A 21,808-nucleotide genomic window follows, 5' to 3' on the forward strand; every position below is an offset into this window, starting at 1 on the left:
TCAAAGTCACGCAATTTTTTTACCGTGTTTTTTGCCCCGATGCAATACCTATTTCATTTTTCTTTTTGCGCCCCCCCCCCCCCAAAAAAAATTTTGAGCACCAGCCGCCACTGTTAGGGGTACTAGATAAAGCCAACTCTGCACAGAGCTGAATCTCTTTGAACAAAATTCTGCCTTGGTCAACATACGAGTGGGCCAGACGGATGCATTCCAACAACTGCTCGCTAGTGTAAGTTTTCAAAATTTGGCGGCAATATTCCCTGTCTTCTGTTACAAGCAAAGAAAAATAAAAGACCTCCTCTGACTGCATCTTGCAACAACCAGAAAATTCCTAATACCCAGGTGCAACCGATCTGATCGTTAGTGGCTTCAGTATTCTGTTAGGGATACCACATGCAGGCATCCAGCAAGGGTGATCAGATCAATTGGCTGCACTAAGGAATCAGGACACAAACGAATAAGGTGCAAATACATTTAATAAGCAAGTGACATATTCCAATAGCAACACCAGTGGACAAAAACAAGTAACCAAAAAATAAATGTAACAGCAAACCCCAATAGTGACCTAACAAACTATATACAAAAGGATGGAGAAAACAATAGCAGGACAGGACAGGGACAGGAGACAAGGAAAGCAGGGAGCCAGGTACAGGAAGCAGAATACAGGGAACAGGACTCAGGATCAGAATACAGGTTTCAGGATGCAGGTTTCAGGATCAGGCTCAGACAGGGACACGGCTAGCAGAGAAAATACTGAAGCCCTAAGCCTCAGTGAAGGGCGGGCTTATATTCCCTCAGCAGTCCTTCTCAGGTGCAGCTTAATTAAAAGAACAGTCCAGCTGTTGGGAGCCACCCGCTGGTGGGCCCTGGAACTGCGCCCTTCAGTTCTAGGAACAACAGTGCCACCAGCAGGTGACCCACGTAATGACACTGATCCTGGCAGTCTGGCTTTGCCAATTTGATGAAAACACCTGCACAGCAACAGAGAATGTTGTTTCATTTTCTGAATTTTTACAAAATGTTATTTACAGCCAGTCTGTACCCCCTTACCCAGCACCTCTACAGTTACAGCCCCACATAAACTCTTCAAATATGTAAATATCTACACTAGTTATTCAAGTCACTCCAATAATTCCTGGGACTTTGGACTTTCTTTACACTACTATCTTCAATTTCATCAACTGAGATAAGTGGTCACATGCCAATTTATATACATTATGGAACTTTACCATACCCATATTTGGAGCAGCTCCTTGGAAAACCATACCACACTAAATTAGTTTCCAACTGCTATTTTGCTTTTTTGAAAGAATGTACCTTTAGATATGATAGAGCCTGCTGATCCTGGGTGGACAGGATTTAAATCTACCTACATGACTTAATTAAAAGAACAGTCCAGCTGTTGGGAGCCACCCGCTGGTGGGCCCTGGAACTGCGCCCCTCAGTTCTAGGAACAACAGTGCCACCAGCAGGTGACCCACGTAATGACACTGATCCTGGCAGTCTGGCTTTGCCAATTTGATGAAAACACCTGCACAGCAACAGAGAATGTTGTTTCATTTTCTGAATTTTTACAAAATGTTATTTACAGCCAGTCTGTACCCCCTTACCCAGCACCTCTACAGTTACAGCCCCACATAAACTCTTCAAATATGTAAATATCTACACTAGTTATTCAAGTCACTCCAATAATTCCTGGGACTTTGGACTTTCTTTACACTACTATCTTCAATTTCATCAACTGAGATAAGTGGTCACATGCCAATTTATATACATTATGGAACTTTACCATACCCATATTTGGAGCAGCTCCTTGGAAAACCATACCACACTAAATTAGTTTCCAACTGCTATTCTGCTTTTTTGAAAGAATGTACCTTTAGATATGATAGAGCCTGCTGATCCTGGGTGGACAGGATTTAAATCTACCTACATGACTTCATTAATATCCTAAAAACACTGAAAACTTTTTCAGCAAGTCCCTTATATTACAGTTAAATTACATAAACTTGTTCTGCAAATGTCTACCATGTTTAAAGAGGCTACAGAGAAGAGGCTGACTTCATATTTGCTCTTTGAAACTGTAGATATTTTTTTGGAAAATAATTTTTTTGCAGTTTTCAAAACAGTACAAGAACAGAAACACATTCACATTTAGGAACAGCATGACCATCAGGCGACACTTAACAGACAAAACTTCAGCACGAAGGCACACAGCATAGCTCTAAGGCTAATATATGTTGGCAGCAACCATAAGACAATTACATCTTGTTTCAAACTTATCATGTCATAAAATTACTTTAGTTTCCGGACTCCCAGTTTTAGGAACCGTTTACCAGGCCACAGTGCTAAATAACTGACTCCGGAGCTGATTCAGGTTCAATATACATAATGGCCACTGCCAGGAACCACTAAAATACACCAAATCTAGTCAGACGCTGTAGATGTGCTCTTTGTCAATCCACCTCACACTTTCTCAAATGTATTGGATATTCGCCTACTGGCATACGCGGCTTTATAGAAGGGAAGTGCTTTATTTATAAGTGCTTTCCATGCCTGAGCGGTGGAAGGTGTAGGCCAGTGTTGGGTTAGTTACTCAAAAAATGTAACTAGTTACTTCTGTAAATTGAAACAAGATTACTTTACTAGTTACTGCATTTGAAAAGTAACTTCACTACTTATTACTTTACTTTCCTCTTTCTTAATTGACCGTGTAGAAGAAGATACATGACACTCTTTCTGCATAGAGTTTATTGTATAAACACAGGCTTTGGGAAACATGAGAACAAAACCTGAAAAAACAGAATAAAACATAAAGTGCAACAATAAGTCATAAACTTCATCCCTCGCTATTCTTCGAAATAACGGTTGTATCGCACGGCTTGGGTAACGCAGGAAAGCGCGTTCCTATAGCCTAGTAAAGTAGTGTAGTTACCTCCTATAGCCTAGTAAAGTAGTGTAGTTACCAATATTAGTATTGTAACTACTGTAGTTACGTTACTTCGTTACCAGAAAAAGTAATGTAGTTACTGTAGTCCGTTACTTTGTAACTCGTTACCCCCAACACTGGTGTAGGCTATCTCCAAGAGAGAACTATCATCTTTCTAGCATAGTAGAATACCACAGTTAAAAGGAAACATATTACTTTTTTTGGAGCTAGGGCATCAGCAAGTCCCAGGAAACTTCCAACTAGAACCTCTGTATGGCCATGCAATCCCAAAATATATGCATAAAATCCGCTCCAGGCAAGATTCACCATCAACAGCAGGATGAATTGGAAGGAAAGATTCTAGGTAACCTGGCCGGGGTAAGGTATATGGGGTGTAGGAATTTGTATTGGATGAGATGGTCTCTAGTTGAAACCAATCTAGAAAAATTATTATCCCAAAGATCACCCCAGCCATTTCCGTCTAACTGAGGGAACGCCCTGTCCCACGCTGTTCTGCGAGGTGCAAGGATCCTGTTGGTATCTACAGTTTCCTGTAGATATAGGACAAGGCTTTGTCTAAAGAATCATCCCTGAGAATGGTCTCTGTCGCTCTCTTGCACTGTGATTGGTGCAGTACCGAACTGGGAGTTATATGCATGTCTCAATTGCAAGTAACGAACCAGGTGAGAATTAGTTAAATTAAATTTTGATTTTAAAGCATCAAATTGTAGAAGTGTGCTATTCTTAACTATATTCCCCACCTATCTAATACCACGTTTGGTCCATATAATAGGATCTGGGAGCTTGTACAGGTGCAAAAGCTGAGGGTTGTTCCACAGTGTAGTGTGTGGTGAGATTACCCCACTATAGCCTGGCTCTACCTTGCCAGCCAGCACCCATGCTCTAACCGTCACCCGCATAGCTGTGGTGATGGGGTATGGAGCCTTACTGTCCCTGAACAGAAGCCTCGTAAGAGCCTACTGTAGTAGCCTCCAGAACAACTGCTGCATCATCCACTGGGAGGATTAACCACCTATAGGAAAGCACTAGTTGCCCTGCTAGATAACAAAAAAAGTTTGGTACCGCCAGCCCCCCTTGTTTCTACCGTTGCTGTAACACTTGTAATTTAATCCTGGGGTTTCTCCCATTCCACAAGAAATAAACTAGACTGTCAATGTTCCAGAATATATATTTTGGAATCCACACGGGTGAATTGCGAAAAATATACAGGAATAGGGGTAGGAATTTAATCTTTAGTAGGTTTACTTTCCCAGTAAGTGTTAGGGGTAGATTCTGCCAAGCCTGCAGTCCACGTTTCAATGTTTGTAGCAGCGGGGTAACATTTAAGGTAATTAAGTCAGAAACTGAACTAGAAATATGGATGCCTAAGTATTTGACGTTATCTACCTATTGTAATGGGCAATTAGCCCTGCAAGACGGAGAGGGGATTTTTAGTGGGAGAATTTGGGATTTGCTCCAATTTATCTTCAGGTCAGAGAAACCAGCAAAGGAATTCAAAATGGACAAAGGGGCCACCAGGGATACATCATGCAGGAGTAATACCATGTCGTTAGCATACAGTGCTGTCTTTTCTGTCAGACTTCCGACCTGAATACCCCACACCCCTGACGAGGCTCTCAGAACCACAGCCAGAGGTTCAATTAACAGGGCAAAGAGCCCGGGGACATGGCAGAACCTTGTCAGGTGCCCCCTCATACAGGAAAAAAGTTGGAGATCAGGCCGCTAAGTTTAATGGCTGGAAAAGAAGACAGGCGCCACTCTAAGTGTAATATGACTTCAAGTTTAATAGGAACACAGCACACTATATACTCACAAAACAATAAATATGACCAGCAGTGAATGATAGCCAAAAGATCAGTAGTCCAGGTGCCTGTGTAGATAGGATCCGACCGATCCGCCTTGTGGTCCGCTCGAGCCGGTGGAGGAACGGCTTTTTCCGAACCCTGGGGACACTGCGGGCAATGTCGGGGCTTCCTGCGGCGTACTTTCAGCTTCCGGCTAGCAACGTGGGGCGTGATGACGTGAATAGGCGACGCGTTGTGGGAGCATGCGCTCCTTCCTCAGGCCTCTAGGGGCGCCATCTTAGAGAAGGGAATTATATAGGGAAACCATAATAGGCTTCCACCTGATCTTAAACTGGAAACTGATTGCTATTCAATCCTCTACGGTCTTTGATCTATACGAATACCATACTTTGGAGTAGGAAGAGTGCAATTCTAAATTAAAATGCACTACAGGACTTGTGCTACAATGTTAAAACAATATGCTATAAAAAATGCACATACTGCTAATGGATCAATAAGTACATATAAATCTCTAAAAAAACGATCTTAGAGCACTCCACAATATATAAACAAAAACATATATAATAACAAAATATATATAATAATAAAAACAAAATTAATATGTATTAATGTATATGCACACACACTAATGTACATGTGTGAGGACCCCCAAAATAAATATTTTCCATTTTAAAAAACCTATTGTATGTATGTATGTATGTATGGGGGGCTGAATGAGGAAGTAGAGACCAACACACTGGTATAGGGTCGTTTATTTATTCAGATTTTGGCTTGGCTGTATGCATCCGCGTGTTATAATGTGTGTTATATGTGTGAGGCTAAATTCCCCATTATAATTCCCCCTTTTAAAGTCCAATTGTGTGTGTTTTTTATATTATGCCCCCCTATTTGCATTTGGGTATGCATGTAGGAGGGATTTTTCTAGTTTTTTAGCTTTTTAGTCTGATTTGTATATATATATACATATGTGAAAGAAAAAAATGTAGTATATATGTATGTTGTCCAGCATGTTAGCCCATGCTTAAATTCATGTACATATATTTTAATTGGAGTATATATATTCTAGTTGGATTTTATAGATTTTATCTAATTTTAATAATATTTTAAACATATATACATACATACAATAGGTTTTTTAAAATGGAAAATTGAATACAATATTTATTTTCAGGGTCCTCACACATGTACATTAGTGTGTGTGCATATACATTAAGGCTACATTCACACCTGAGCGTAGCGTTTTTCGCGCGTTTTTACCGCGATTTTTGCGGCGTTTTTTACCGCGATTTTACCGCGATTTTTACCGCGATTTTTGTGCAGGCGTTTTTAGATTGAATAGAGATCAATGGAAAACGCCTGTAATCTGCCCAAAAAGAAGCTCATGTACTTTTTTGAGCGTTGGGCGTTTTGTATACAGCGTCAAAACGCTCAGATGTGAACAGGGGCCATTGAAATGAATAGGATTTGTCTTGTTGGGCGTTTTGAGAGCTGATCCTAGAGCAGAAAAACGCCCCAAAAACGCCCCAAAACGCCTAGATGTGAACAGAGCCTAATACATATTAATTTTGTTTTTATTATTATATCTATTTTGTTATTATATATGTTTTTGTTTATATATTGTGGAGTGCTCTAAGATCGTTTTTTTAGAGATTTATATGTACTTATTGATCCATTAGCAGTATGTGCAGTTTTTATAGCATATTGTTTTAACATTGTAGCACAAGTCCTGTAGTGCATTTTAATTTAGAATTGCACTCTTCCTACTCCAAAGTATGGTATTTGTATAGATCAAAGACCGTAGAGGATTGAATAGCAATCAGTTTCCAGTTTAAGATCAGGTGGAAGCCTATTATGGTTTCCCTATATAATTCCCTTCTCTAAGATGGCGCTCCTAGAGGCCTGAGGAAGGAGCTCATGCTCCGACAACGCGTCGCCTATTCCCGTCATCACGCCCCACGTTGCTAGCCGGAAGCTGAAAGTACGCCGCAGGAAGCCCCGACATTGCCCACAGTGTCCCCAGGGTTCGGAAAAAGCCGTTCCTCCACCGGCTCGAGCAGACCACACGGCGGATCGGTCGGATCCTATCTATACAGGCACCCGGATTACTGATCTTTCGGCTATCATGCACTGCTGGTCATATTTATTGTTTTGTGAGTATATAGTGTGCTGTGTTCCTATTAAACTTGAAGTCATATTACACTTAGAGTGGCGCCTGTCTTCTTTTCCAGTCTACAGCAAGGTTTTCTTCTTCTAACTTGGATAGAGCAGCCTTCAAGTGTTTTTAAAAGACTTTGGTTGTTTATGGACTCAGTTGGACTTTTATATTATGCTATCATTTATTCCCACAATATTGTAATCTGTTGGAAATTGATGGTATCCCTCCAACTTCCTTTTGCGCCAGTATATACCCCCTATTGTAAGTTTAATGGCTGCAGTAGGGCTATGGTATAAAATATTTATCCACTGCCTGAACCTAGGGCCAAACCCATATGCCTCTAACACTAATGCCATATACTGCCAGTCCACCGAATCAAAGGTAATTTCCAGGTAAAAAAAAACAAGAACACCTCAGCTGGATATATCCAGTCCTAAATGCGTATGGGTAAAAACCCTACACAGGTTGATGTCAGTGGCTTTTTTTTGGCATGAAGCCCATTTGGTCAGGGGAAATTAGGTGCTCCAAGACAGGCATGAGTCTATTAGTTACCAATTTGGTGAGTATTTTGAAATTCAAATTAGGTAGGGAGATAGGTCTATTCCAGGAACATTGAATGGGATCCTTGTCAGGCTTGGTTAGCAGCACTATATGTGCCTCATAGAAAGAGGGGGGAAGGGAGCCTAGCAGTCTCAAAACACTCATCGTACAACTTAAGTGATCTTGGTGAAAGAACCTGAGCATAGTGTTTATACCACTCGATCAGAAGTCCATCCGGACCTGGTACTTTTCCACTAGGAAAGGCGCCTATTGCACTGGTCACCTCCTCCTCCCTAAAGGAAGCATCTAAAGTCTAACCTCTTCAGGCACAGTAGGCAAGTTCAGGGGGTCTAAAACCGCCAATAGATCTGTTGCATCATAAGGGGGTATAGGCGAGTAGAGGTCTCTATAAATGTTAGTAACACATCTTCCCTGTTAGTAAGCAACACTCCTGATTAGGAGGAAATGCAAGGGATCACTGTCTGGGATGTATCTTTAGCCATCAATAATGCTAACATCTTTCCATTTTTATCCCCTTGTTCAAAAATCCATTCCGCACTCTGATGCAAGGAGCACTGTGTGATGTCTTGATTATGGAGGTGCAGATCTCTCCTCACACATTGTAAATTTGCCAGAGTATCTGGGGAAGGAGTAACAGCGTGCGCGTTTGTGCATTCGTGTTCTTTGTCCTGCCGGGTGGCCAACGTGTGGTTTCGTTCTGCCCTCACTGCTTTAATGGCTGATATGTATATCCCCCTAGAAGAAGCCTTAAACGCATCCCATTCAATTTGGCCCGTAACTGACCCTTCATTAGTTTGCCAGAACAATTCTAAGTGTGGTTTAACGATCTCCTCTACCACAGACTCTCCCACACAGCCAGGTGATAATCACCAGGACCTCCTAGACCCACAGTCTCCAATTTGTAGCATAATCTGCATAGGGGTATAATCAGATACACCCCCAGGGAGATATGTCTCATTGGCATACGCCATATCTATTCTGGATGAGGAGGTAAACACTGGAGATAAATACGAATAACACCTGTCCATGGGATGTTTCATAATTCAGTAAATCCAGCAGCCTCAGCCCACTGAGATAAATTGTGGTTAGGTGTTCGTTGTTGATTAGAGGTATCAAGGGTGTAGTCTAAGATATTGTTAAAGTCACCCGCGATCAATGACTTTAAGGGGGAATGAGGTTCTAGCTTTCCCAATATTCCATATAAAATGACACTGGAGAATGGAGGAGGAATGTATACATTTACCAACGCCAAGCGATGAGCATGAACTTCAAAAATCATCACAACATATCAACCCCAAGGGTCTGTAATCTCTGTGTCAATAGAACAGGGTAGAGACTTGTGTAGCAAAATTGAGACCTCTCTGCCATTAGAAGAGAATGTGGCATGTATGGCTCAATGAATCCAGGGGTGACGCATAGCCAGTATTTTATTTCCCATCAAGTGAGTCTCCTGTAAAAATATAATTTGAGGGCGATGGGACCGAATATACCTTAACACCAGAGCCCGTTTATATTTAGAATTGAGACCCCTGACATTCCAGGAAAGTACATTAATACTCGAAGACACATCTGTAATTCCAAAAATAACCACTAGATGGGAGCCCGTCACCACTAAGGAAGCACAGAGCCACACAGTGCCAGAAACAGTGTTGAAGCATAGACGTACAATAATAACACATAAAGCTTTTACAAGAACTTGCATTTCTGAAAGAGCCCTTCCCCTGCACACAGGGAAAATGGTAAGAGTGTACAAATAATGAATGTAAAAAAAAACACAAAAAATAAAACTCAACTTAGATAATCCCAACAGAAAAATTGTCATTCCCTGTCTCACCAGCATAACAACTTGATGTACCAAAAAACTTGCTTTTTTAATACCAAAAAACTCGCTGGAGGACTTAATCCCCAAACACTCCCAACTACTCCACTGAGGATTTACTGCATGCACTCCGTAGAAGGAAGGGGGGGAGAATTCAAAGTTCTGAGGTCCCGTTCCACAAACAAGGACTCCTGTGGAGAACTCCAGACCCCACATAATGGTGTATGTCAGGAGCTATAAGTAAGCTTTATTATAGGAGTATATTCCACATGTATAAAAGAATGTTAGTCTTGATGAAAAATATAGAGAGACTAGCAGGACTCCTCTGGGTGGTAGTCACTTCCTTAAACAGATAATTTAAAAGGGCACGGTCATAGACAGGGACACCTCCATGTAATGGAGAAAATCAAACTAAGGTATCTAACTGTTCAGAGGCATCGGATGGGGATTAAAAAAATGTCACCGATCCCATATGCTCCACGTGCAGCTTGCTACGGTATAACATACGGTAGGTAAGCCCCTTTTCTCGCAGCCGTTTCCTGACAGTATTTGCATCTGTATATTGTGCTGCATCCCACAGCACTCAAACCAATACATTGTTCCGCATGGCCCAGTACTTCCTGTAAATTACATACTTCTCACCAAATGGTTCATTGTCTTAAAAGTTGCTGGTAGTTAAGTAGTCCCTGACTATTTTAATTAAGGTCTTTAAAGCTCAACCCAAAAGTGGAATTTTCGCTCACCTGCTTTCCCCCCCCCCCCCCCCTCCAGTGCCACATTTGGCCCCTTTCAGGAGGGAGAGGGGAATGGGTACCTGTTTTTGACAGGTACCCTTCCACACTTCCGGAAAACAGCGCCGCGGCACCATCCCTTGGAAATTCCCCTTTCTCCTTCCCCCGCTGCCAAGCCAGTAAGAAAGCGCAGTGCGCTTCAAACCGGCTGTGAAGCCGAAAAGGCTTCATTGCCAGTTTCCCTTAGAGTGAACAGAGGTGGCAGCACTCGGCAGCCGATCCGAAAATCGGCTGGGGTGCTGACATTGCGGGCTCCCTGGACAGGTAAGTGTCTATATATTAACCACTTCCGCCCAGTGGTGGGATTCAGCCGGTTTTCACCGGTTCCATAGAACCGGTTACTAACTTTCTGCAAGTTCGCAGAACCGGCTGAATCCCTCTGCGCGTCTAAGGACGCGCAGTACAATTGAATGTCCCGCGCTCGGACCGCGCAGCCGCAGAGCGGAGCAGTGCGCCCGACCCGCCCATTCTGTGACAATAGCGAATGAGAATTCGCTATTGTCACACGGATTCTCCACCTGGCCAATCAGGGAGCGGGTCCTCCCGCTTCCTGATTGGCCGAAAGGCAAACACCGTGCCATTGGACGATGAGGAGGCGCCGCGGGACGACTGAGGACATGGAGACGCGGGGAGCCAGGGACTGAAGAGAAGCTGCGAGACCGTCCTTGAGGTAAGTGCATGGGTCTTGAGGGGGGGGGTCTCTGGCACTCTGCAATCATTGGGGGCAATGCTGTGGCGCTCTGCAATTATTGGGGGCAATGCTGTGGCTGGCACTCTGCAATCATTAGGGGCAATGCTGTGGCTGGCACTCTGCAATTATTGGGGGCAATGCTGTGGCTGGCACTCTGCAATCATTGGGGGCAATGCTGTGGCTGGCACTCTGCAATCATTGGGGGCAATGCTGTGGCTGGCACTCTACAATCATTGGGGGCAATGCTGTGGCTGGCACTCTGCAATCATTAGGGGCAATGCTGTGGCTGGCACTCTGCAATGATTGGGGGCAATGCTGTGGCTGGCACTCTGCAATCATTGGGGGCAATGCTGTGGCACTCTGCAATGATTGGGGGCAATGCTGTGGCTGGCACTCTGCAATGATTGGGGGCAATGCTGTGGCTGGCACTCTGCAATGATTGGGGGCAATGCTGTGGCACTCTGCAATGATTGGGGGCAATGCTGTGGTCACTTTGCATTGAAAGGGGGCACACTGGTCTCTCTGCATTGAAAGGGGGGCACGCTGGTCACTGTGCATTGAAAGGGGGCACGCTGGTCTCTCTGCATTGAAAGGGGGGATGCAGCGCTGGTCACTGTGCATTGAAAGGGGGGCATGCTAGTCACTGTGCATTGAAAGGGGGCACGCTGGTCTCTCTGCATTGAAAGGGGGCACGCTGGTCACTGTGCATTGAAAGGGGGCACGCTGGTCACTGTGCATTGAAAGGGGGCACGCTGGTCATTCTGCTGGGAAAGTCGGAACTGGTTACTAAAATTTTTGAATCCCACCACTGCTTCCGCCCCGCCTAACGTAGATTTACTGCGGCACTCTGCTGCTTACAGGCAAAGCGACGGAGACCTACCTAGATGTAAACACAGCTGTCTGTCATTCTCCCTGAAGTAAGCACAGAGGCTATGCAATCCTGCTATATAGGATCGTATGTCTCTGTGGTTACTTCACTAGCCACGCCCCCTGACAGTTAGAATCATGCCCCTAGGGACACACTTAACCCCTTGATCACCAATAAAGTTAACCCCTTCCCTGCAAGTGTCATTTTTACAGTAATATATATGCATATCTATATACAGTGGGTACGGAAAGTATTCAGACCCCTTTAAATTTTTCACTCTTTGTTATATTGCAGCCATTTGCTAAAATCATTTAAGTTCATTCTTCTTCCTCATGAATGTACACATAGCACCCCATACTGACAGAAAAACACAGAATTGTTGACATTGTTGCAGATTTATTAAAAAAGAAAAACTGAAATATCACATGGTCCTAAGTATTCAGACCCTTTGCTCAGTATTTAGTAGAAGCCCCCTTTTGATCTAATACAGCCAGGAGTCTTTTTGGGAAAGATGCAATAAGTCTTTCACACCTGGATTTGGGGATCCTCTGCCATTCCTCCTTGCAGATTCTCTCCAGTTCTGTCAGGTTGGATGGTAAACGTTGGTGGACAGCCATTTTTAGGTCTCTCCAGAAATGCTCAATTGGGTTTAAGTCAGGGCTCTGGCTGGGCCATTCAAGAACAGTCACGGAGTTTTTGTGAAGCCACTCCTTCGTTATTTTAGCTGTGTGCTTAGGGTCATTGTCTTGTTGGAAGGTAAACCTTCGGCCCAGTCTGAGGTCCAGAGCACTCTGGAGAAGGTTTTTGTCCAGGATATCCCTGTACTTGGCCGCATTTATCTTTCCCTCGATTGCAACCAGTCGTCCTGTCCCTGCAGCTGAAAAACACCCCCACAGCATGATGCTGCCACCACCATGCTTCACTGTTGGGACTGTATTGGACAGGTGATGAGCAGTGCTTGGTTTTCTCCACACATACCGCTTAGAATTAAGGCCAAAAAGTTCTATTTTGGTCTCATCAGACCAGAGAATCTTATTTCTCACCATCTTGGAGTCCTTCAGTTGTTTTTTAGCAAACTCCATGCAGGCTTTCATGTGTCTTACACTGAGGAGAGGCTTCCGTCGGGCCACTCTGCCATAAAGCCCCGACTGGTGGAGGGCTGCAGTGATGGTTGACTTTCTACAACTTTCTCCTGACTGCATCTCTGGAGCTCAGCCACAGTGATCTTTGGGTTCTTCTTTACCTCTCTCACCAAGGCTCTTCTCCCCCGATAGCTCAGTTTGGCCGGACGGCCAGCTCTAGGAAGGGTTCTGGTCATCCCAAACGTCTTCCATTTGAGGATTATGGAGGCCACTGTGCTCTTAGGAACCTTAAGTGCAGCAGAAATCTTTTTGTAACCTTGGCCAGATCTGTGCCTTGCCACAATTCTGTCTCTGAGCTCTTCAGGCAGTTCCTTTGACCTCATGATTCTCATTTGCTCTGACATGCATTGTGATCTGGAAGGTCTTATATAGACAGGTGTGTGGCTTTCCAAATCAAGTCCAATCAGTATAATCAAACACACCTGGACTCAAATGAAGGTGTAGAACCATCTCAAGGATGATCAGAAGAAATGGAAAGCACCTGAGTTAAATATATGAGTGTCACAGCAAAGGGTCTGAATACTTAGGACCATGTGATATTTCAGTTTTTCTTTTTTAATAAATCTGCAACAATGTCAACAATTCTGTGTTTTTCTGTCAGTATGGGGTGCTATGTGTACATTCATGAGGAAGAAGAATGAACCTAAATGATTTTAGCAAATGGCTGCAATATAACAAAGAGTGAAAAATTTAAGGGGGTCTGAATACTTTCCGTACCCACTGTATATATAATATAAAATGTGTTTTGTGTTTTGTGCAACGTTTTTTTTTTTTTTTTTGAATTTCCCTCCCTAGTTCCGCTCCCATGCAGCATTGCTGCTGCAGGGAACGGAACTAGGAAGTGATCAGAGCGACGGAGACCGACGGAGGAGCGGCGGGACTCTCGGCTGGCGGTCACAGCAATGAGAGATCATCGCTGGATTGCCAGGATAAGGTAAGAGAACACCGCTGCGCTCTCTGCAATCCACCCCGAGCGTGACTCGGGGTTACCGCTCCCGATATGAAAAACCAACCCCGAGTCACGCTCGGGATTACCGCTAAGGCGGTTAAAAAAAAACAATAAAAATGACATAAATCTTTCCCGTAGTTAGTAAACGAAATAACTTTTGCGCAAACCAATCAAAATATGCTTATTGCGATTTTTTTTTTTACCAAAAATATGTTGCAGATTGGCCTAAAATATTAAAAAAATTTGATTTTTACATTTTTTTTGAGAATTTCATATAAAAAAATGTGAAAAATATTGTTATTTTTTCAAAATTGTCACTCTTTTTTTGTTTATAGCGCAATTGTCCTTTAAAGTCCCAGAGTGCCGAATCGCAAAATAGGATCTGGTCATTGAGCAGCCAAATCCTCCGGGCTAAAGTGGTTAAAAGTCAGCAGCTTCAGTATTTGTAACTGCAGACTTTTAATTTTTTTTTCCATAGCTGGAACACCTCTTTAAGGTAGGCTCAGATAAAATGTTAGCTCTCTGACTATTTTCAGTTTATCCAAAATCATATGTAATGGAAGAGTTTTATTTTATTTTTTTTAATGATTGTGCTGAGGTTTATATATGTCTGTGAAACTCTTACTTGTGGCACAGTAAATTAAGCATATTTTATGGGTACAAGAATGCTTCTTTATTTAACCATGTCGCTATGCGTGCCACATCACTACTACTCTCCTTGAGGCACCTTAAAGGGTCCCAGGTCTTTTACAATCCAATAGTGTATACTACAAAAAAAAAAAAGTGTATTGGTTTGGCTTGAAGAAAAGGTGGCAACCCTACTCCTGACTCAGGCCATAAGCAATATAGTAATGATCGTACCACTAATATTTCAAAGTACCGTAATAGGATCAATTCACAAAGCTAAAGCAGCAGGATAAGGATACCTTTTTTTTTTAAAAAGTGACCGTTATTTTTATTGGATTTGAAAATGTCAGTTAACATGGATAAAATAAAGCCTCTTATCCCTGTGTTAGAGCGGAACTAAACCCTTCTATCCTTTAAAGGCAAGGAAGTCCTCTCCTTAGCCACTGTTTAATCTACAGTTGCCAATTATGCTGAACATGTGATCAGTTGTAACACCAGCCATTTCATGGCTTGACAGTTCAGTTGACACCACAAGCAACTGTGACAGTTATCATTCATAGCATGCCTTAAAGTGGAGTTCCGCCTTCCCCTCCATGCCCTCCAAAACTAAAAGTCAGCAGCTACACATACTGTAGCTGCTGACTTTTAATATTAGGACACTTACATGTCCTGGAGTCCAGCGATGTCGGCACCGCAGCCGATGTTTCCATCGGCTGTCGGGTGCTGCCGCCGCCATTGCCGGTAGGGGAACCCGGCAGTGAAGCCTTGCAGCTTCACAGGTGGGTCCCTACTGCGCATGCGTGAAGCACGCTGCGCATTCCTATTGGCTCAGCGGCAGGGGGAAGGAGGAGGGGGGTCAAACCTCCGAGGGACGGCGCCGGTATGGCAAAGACACACACAAACGGCAATGTTGCTGGATTCATCAAACCCTGTATTTGTTTAATTAAGTCTCGTTAACACTCTATCAAATAAACAAAAATATTTTAAAGGACACTGTGTTTCTGTAACAGAGCAGGTGTATGAATGTGCAATCCACAAATTCACAATAGGCTCAGTTTTAGCAGAGTGAAAACTAAAAGTTGACAGTTTTCATAGCTGTCCATGTTCTTACGAAAACTGTCATAGGAAAGAAGGATCTAAGATCCTGGAACACTTTTTCCCGAAGAAAATTATACCATGAAATATAAAAAGGTTATGAAGTATCCAAAATATCCACATTCGGAGACGTATCCTAGCAAAGAACATCTACAGTAAATTACAGGTCGATAAATGCTACTTAGATAAATCAATTATCTCCATTAGTCTATTGTCCAGGTTAAAAACTGTTTATCAATAGATTTTTATACTCCTTCTTAGTAGACATGTCAGAGCAAACTGGATAACATTCTTATATTTCAGCCCTATGGATCAATACTAGGTTAAAAAGAGATACAAACCCAAAAACATGATAGTAAGATAATGTTTATCTAAAGATAATATTTTTTTCATTTAGACAGGGTAGACAAGTGTTAAAACCCTTGTGAAGTTATTATTGCTGTATTTGGCCCAAGTCAGTGAGCATCACTCTTTCTACAGTATTTATCCTAGCAATCATTGTGAGAGAGATTTCTTATCACCTCCTGTTCTATTCAGGACAAGAAGTGAAGGTAAATCTCCCAATGGGAGACATAAAAAACCCTGATAGGGGTTTTAACCATTTCTTTCTCAATAAAAGACAAAAAAGGCATTATATATAATATGTTTCTTAAAAGTAGATCTAATGTGTTGTATTAAAGATGCTGGGGTATAAGACTGTAAGCTCTTTTGGGGCTATGGAATTTATATATTAATTTTATATACAAATAACCAACTGCACAGGGAAGGTAAGTATAACATGTTTGTTATTTTAAAAAAAATAAAAATACATGAGACTTTACAATCACTTTAACACTATTACTAACCTTCTAGAAAGCAGATCATATTCATGCAATATAATCATAAGACTTTCAACCAAACTGAGTTCACTTATTGCAGATCTGCACTCGGGGCTGCATGGTAACACAATAAAGAAGACAATAAAAAAAAAAAAAAAAAAACAATAATTAATAAACAGTAAAAATACGCCAAAATGTGTTCATTATGATACAGAGTAATTTATTACCCACTGAACACAACTGAATTTCAAACTGTTCACTTTGCGTAATTCAATAAATAGAGGTCCCGCTTGCTTTATGTTAATTCTGCACCACACTGGAATAAGTCTGACATAAGAAAGTGACTGTGTGTTTACAATACAGTAATACTAATGAATGCAACTTTCTATGTTTTCTTAAAGCCTAAAAACCTTTGTGACTTTTTTTCGCCAATGAACATTGATCACATTTTTAAATACAAACTGTTCTAGATGGTTCAGCATTTGCCATATGGAGCTTTGCTAAATTGTCCACTCAGCCTCTTCGGTCAAGGATAAAAAAGGTGCTGCTCATGAAAGTTAGTCCATGTTTTGGCGTTTCTGAAGTCTATACAAGAAATTACACATAGGAGGGGTTTTAAAAAAAGTTTCTGCACTTTTATATTTTCGTTGGAAACGGGGAGGGCGGGAGGAGTAGTAATTGGTCGTGTCTGAGTGTGTCATGTCACAAGTCTGTCTGACAAGCCAGCTGACCTTGCAGTTTAGTATAAGAGTTGCCATGCTGTGGTGAAGATGGCTGAGAAACTTAAAAAAAAAAAAAAAAAAAGGGCGGAAACTTTTTGAAGAACCCTCGTATCGGTATTAATGTCAGTCCTCAAAGATACATTTATTCAGGACATCTACACTGACAGTCCCTTCCTGCAGCCAGACCCCTCTGACTTATTTTGTCCTGATTGGGCTTAGTCGTAAAGATAGTCTTTGATGGCGATAGTAGCTTAGTTCCTATGATTAAGCACAATCAGGGAGAAAGATGTCAGAGGGGTGTGTAAACTTATCTTAAAGGCCTGTAAACACGATAAGAAAATTGGAAGTATAATTTCGTCCGACAAACGATCTGTCTATTTTCTGATTATTAGTATAGTGCTTTTGACAGCCGATTACGAATTTTCGGATGACAAAAACTGGATGTGCAGGCTATAAAATTTTTATCGTACGTGAACACAACATCCGATTTTCATTTAACCACTTGCCGTCCGCCTGCCGTAGTATTACTGCGGCAGGGCGGCTCGGCTGCGCAAAATCACATAGTACTACTTGAGTTCGTGCACGTGGTTTAGACACAGCGGGAGGCGGGCCGCAGAAGGAGCGGCGGTGATTGCCGCTGCCCTCGAGCGATCATCAGGGAAACTGACTGAAGATCCGCCTGCTTATGTAAACAAAACAGGCAGATCTTCTGTCAGACAGGCAGGGAGAGATCAGAAGATTCAGCTAAGCTGAAACCGCGATCACTCTGTGCCTGTCACAGAACCATCCTCCCACACAGTGAGCAAGCACATGAGGCATACATTTAACCCCTTTGATCACCCCCAGTATTAATCCCTTCCCTGCCAGTGTAATTTATACAGTAACAATGCATAATATTTAGCACTGATTACTGTAGTAATGTCACTGGTCCCCAAAAAGTGTCAAAAATGTCAGTTGGGGGCCCGATCTGTCCACCGCAATGTTGCAGTCCTGCTAAAAATTGCTGATCACCGCCATTACTAATAAAAAAAAAAAAATAAACAAAAAGTCTAAAAATCTATCCTGTAGTTTGTAAACGCTATAACTTTTGCGCGAGCCAATTAAAATATGCTTTTTGTGATTTTTTTTTTTTTTTTACCAAAAATATGTAGCAGAATACAAATTGGCCTAAACTGATAAAAAAAAATTAAATTTTTTTTATTGGGAACGTTTTATAGCAGAAAGTAAAAAATATGGCGTTTTTTTACAAAATTGACGCTTTTTCTTTTGTTTATAGCGCAAAATCTAAAAATCCAAATACCACCAAAAGAAAGCTCTATTTGTGGGAAAAAAAAGGACATCAATTGTATTTGGGTACAGCGTAGCACAACCGTGCAATTGTCCATTAAAGTAACGCAGTGCCGAATCACAAAAAATGGCCTGGTCATTAAGGTGGTAAAACCTTCCGGGGCTGAAGTGGTTAATTAGTACAATTTTTGTCTGAAAAAATTCATAAGAGCAAGATTAGGCATGCTCAGAAAAGAAAGAACACATACAAAACAATTCAACACATGACATCGCTTCTGAAGTAGAATTCTGTCGTACGAGAATTTTCGTATAAAAGTAACCTCTTCACTTTCGATTTGAGACTAAAATGCAACAAAAAACGGATAAAAGATTGTCCGATAATCTGATCGTGTGTACGAGGCTTTAAAGACTGAGGTCATTAGTGTGCAACCTTCCTTGCACTGACTTTTTTTTTAAAGATGGTTGTTTGCAATTTACATAACCCTCTTTTGTTGGTCAAATCATTTCTAGTATGTTGACTAGGATGAAAACCTAGATATGCAAACTTATTAAAAATGTAGTATAACATTCAATGACAGAAAGCTGCAATGCTGTAGCCCCGATAACTTGATTTTGATTTTTTTCCATGCGGTAGTCAGAACAGCAGAAGAATAACAGATTTGCTACTGTGGGTTTGACATATCACCACTACAATTTGCTTTACATCTTCGAATTAGCCCAATAATGTTAGGGCTATTACATACTTTATATATATTTATGCCCAGTGCTTAAAATATAGATTAGAAGGAAAAACAGACAATTAAAAACAACAACAAGAAGAAATTTAATGTAAGTTACATTTTAAAAGTGAACGCACCTTTCAGCCAAACTGGTAAGGGCAAGCAGAGCACCCAGCAGCACATTACTGTCTCTAGCAGCTAAAAGTCTGATCAGAGTCTGAAAAAAAGTATATACAACTTTTGTTTGCGTGTTTAATCATCATTAAACTTTAAAAGTAAGTCTGGTCTAAATAAAAAAATATGTATTCAGTACATGCAGCAATGTATGCACACCAGTGGCATAGCGTGGGGGGTGCAGGGGGGGGGCGGCCGCACCGGGTGCAACATTTGGGGGGGCGCATCCCACGCCAGTGTCACTCTAGCAAACTTTAAAAATTCTTCCTAGCGTGTCACTTCAGCCGCCGCCATCTTCAGGCTAAACGATGGCCGGTCGGGGCCCTGTGATTGGGCCAACATTGTCATGTGCGGCAGCGGGGCTGGCCAGTGGCAGAGCCGCGCCTCGCTTCTGGAGCCCGCCTTGCCGTCTTCTAAGTCAGCCCTGCATGTGCCTCAGTCCCGCCTCCTCTAAGCTCTCACAATCCTCCCCGACCCGCCCCCTGTAAGGGCTCGATGACGCGGTGGTGTCCTCTGTGTAGTGGGCAGTGTAGTGGGCAGTGTAGTCAGCAGTGTAGTGTAGTGTAGTGGGCAGTGTAGTGGTCAGGTAGGAATCAGGTAGGTCATTGTAAGGGTCAGTGTCGGGGACAGGTAGGTCAATGTAGTGGCCAGTACAGGAATCAGGTATGCTAGCGTAGTGGACTGGTAGGTCAGTATAGGAATCAGGCTGGTCAGTACTATTGTAGGAAGGGACTCGGAGAGTACTAAAAGTCCGCAGGTTAGGGGGCGCAAATTACTTGCCTTGCCCCGGGCGCTGACAACCCACGCTACGCCACTGATGCACACTTCCCCCATTTTTTACCTTTAAGGCTACGTTCACATGTGGGCGTAGCGGATCACAGGCAGAATCAACGCAATTCTGCCCGCGATCTGGAAATCATTGCAAATCGCGGGACGCCTGTGCGATGCCCATGATTTGCAATGGCACCCCAAACGCTGTGCGATTTTGCAGCGATTTCCACCTGCTGAATCGTGGTAACATCGCACAAACAGAATCGTGGGATGCATGACGGACAAAAAAAAGTTCTTGTACCTTTTTTGGGCATCATGCGTCCCGCGATTCTGTTTGCGCGATGTTACCGCGATTCGGCAGGCGGAAATTGCGGCAACATCACACAGCGTTTGGGGTGCCATTGCAAATCACGGGCATCGCATAGGCGTCCCGCGATTTGCAATGATTTCCAGATCGCGGGCAGAATCGCGGTGATTCTGCACGTGATCTGCTACACCCACATGTGAACGTAGCCTTAAAATATGCAACTAGATACACTTTGAAATGTGGAGGTAAGTCCAACAATTTCTCTTTCTAATACATGGGTGTCTCTGTTTCAACCACTCACTGTTATCTTTTTTGGTTGGCCACACAACACTTATCCTATAGTCTTTTGAGATTCAAAAAACCTTACAGTGAATGACTACCTGGACCACTCCGCATAGTATCAGGAGCAAAAAATTGTGGCGAGTGGAGGGTGGAGACAGGTTTAAAAGCTGACCTATAGGTTTCCTGATCCCTTTGGGGTTTCTGACAGTTCTGCAGATGTAAGTAAATATCAAATATACTCTTTACGTACACATGTGAATTATTTTATTCATTGTCCCTTGAATATCACATTTGAATGCACCTCTCCTGATCATTTTTGGGTAGCCAAAGCTCCCCGTTTTAGGTTTCAAGCATTATTTTTATATATTTTTTGTTTCTGTTTATTCTTTTGATCTGCATTTTGTAATACAGATCAATAGAAATCACATACAAAAAATGTAAAAAAATTTTCTAACAATTAGATCCAGTTTATACGTTGCACCATATATAGAATAGCTGAAAAATGTGTGCTCATGGCTTAAATAGAACTTTTTTAAATAATGCACGGTGATATAATCTTTCCTGGACACTACTGTATCTCATTCAAATAACATGCATTTTCTTTCTGGTAACCCAGTCTATGGCATATATGCCGTTTTTGTAAGTTTGCCCACTTGCAAAGAAATTAAGGTTTATTATTTTTATCACAAGTGTATTTAAAATGATAGAGACAGACTATCAACCAAAAAATCCAGAAAAAACACATGATACAAATATAAATGTAGTTGCAGTTAGGTGAGTAAAATGAGTACACTATATTACCAAAAGTATTGGGAGAAGCCTGCCTTTACACACACATGAAATTTAATGGCACCCCAGTCTTAGTCCGTAGGGTTCAATATTGATTTTTCTCATCCTTTAGCGAAAGCTGTCCACTAGGGATGGACTGAACCCCCCCCTCGTTTGGTTCACAGCAGAACTCTGGAACAGGGGAAATTTTCTAACCCAAATGACAAACCCAGTTGACATCTATGGGAGCTGAACAGGAAAAATCAAACATGCCCATTTTACAGGCTTTTGAGGAGCAGTGCAACAATAAAAAATCCTTTAAATATACCAACCAACAATAATTCTGACTCCCACAGACTGGCTACTGCATGTGCTCAAGTGGTACACAGATTAGTCCTGTCAATTTAGGAAAGTGCTCCTAACGTCAATTCGTTACTGTATATGTATAAAAGACACCTGTCCACAGAATCTCTTTATTCTATTCAAACCTCGCCATCATGGGAAAGA

At 42.2% G+C, this 21,808-nt stretch overlaps 1 protein-coding gene across 1 annotated transcript in view; it reads right to left on the reverse strand.

Annotated features, from left to right (window-relative positions):
- The window catches only part of NEK10 (NIMA related kinase 10), a 472,071-nt gene that overhangs the window by 380,420 nt on the left and 69,843 nt on the right, over positions 1-21,808 (reverse strand). The window contains exons 10-11 of the mRNA XM_082258594.1: positions 19,137-19,216; positions 16,299-16,385 (exon numbers count right to left, since the gene is read on the reverse strand). Of these exons, the coding sequence (XP_082114720.1) occupies positions 16,299-16,385; positions 19,137-19,216 (167 nt within the window). The remainder of the gene's footprint in view (positions 1-16,298; positions 16,386-19,136; positions 19,217-21,808) is intronic.

The sequence above is a fragment of the Pelophylax lessonae genome (genome assembly GCF_965119305.1).
Source record: "Pelophylax lessonae genome assembly, chromosome: 5".
Classification (NCBI taxonomy): Eukaryota; Metazoa; Chordata; class Amphibia; order Anura; family Ranidae; genus Pelophylax; species Pelophylax lessonae.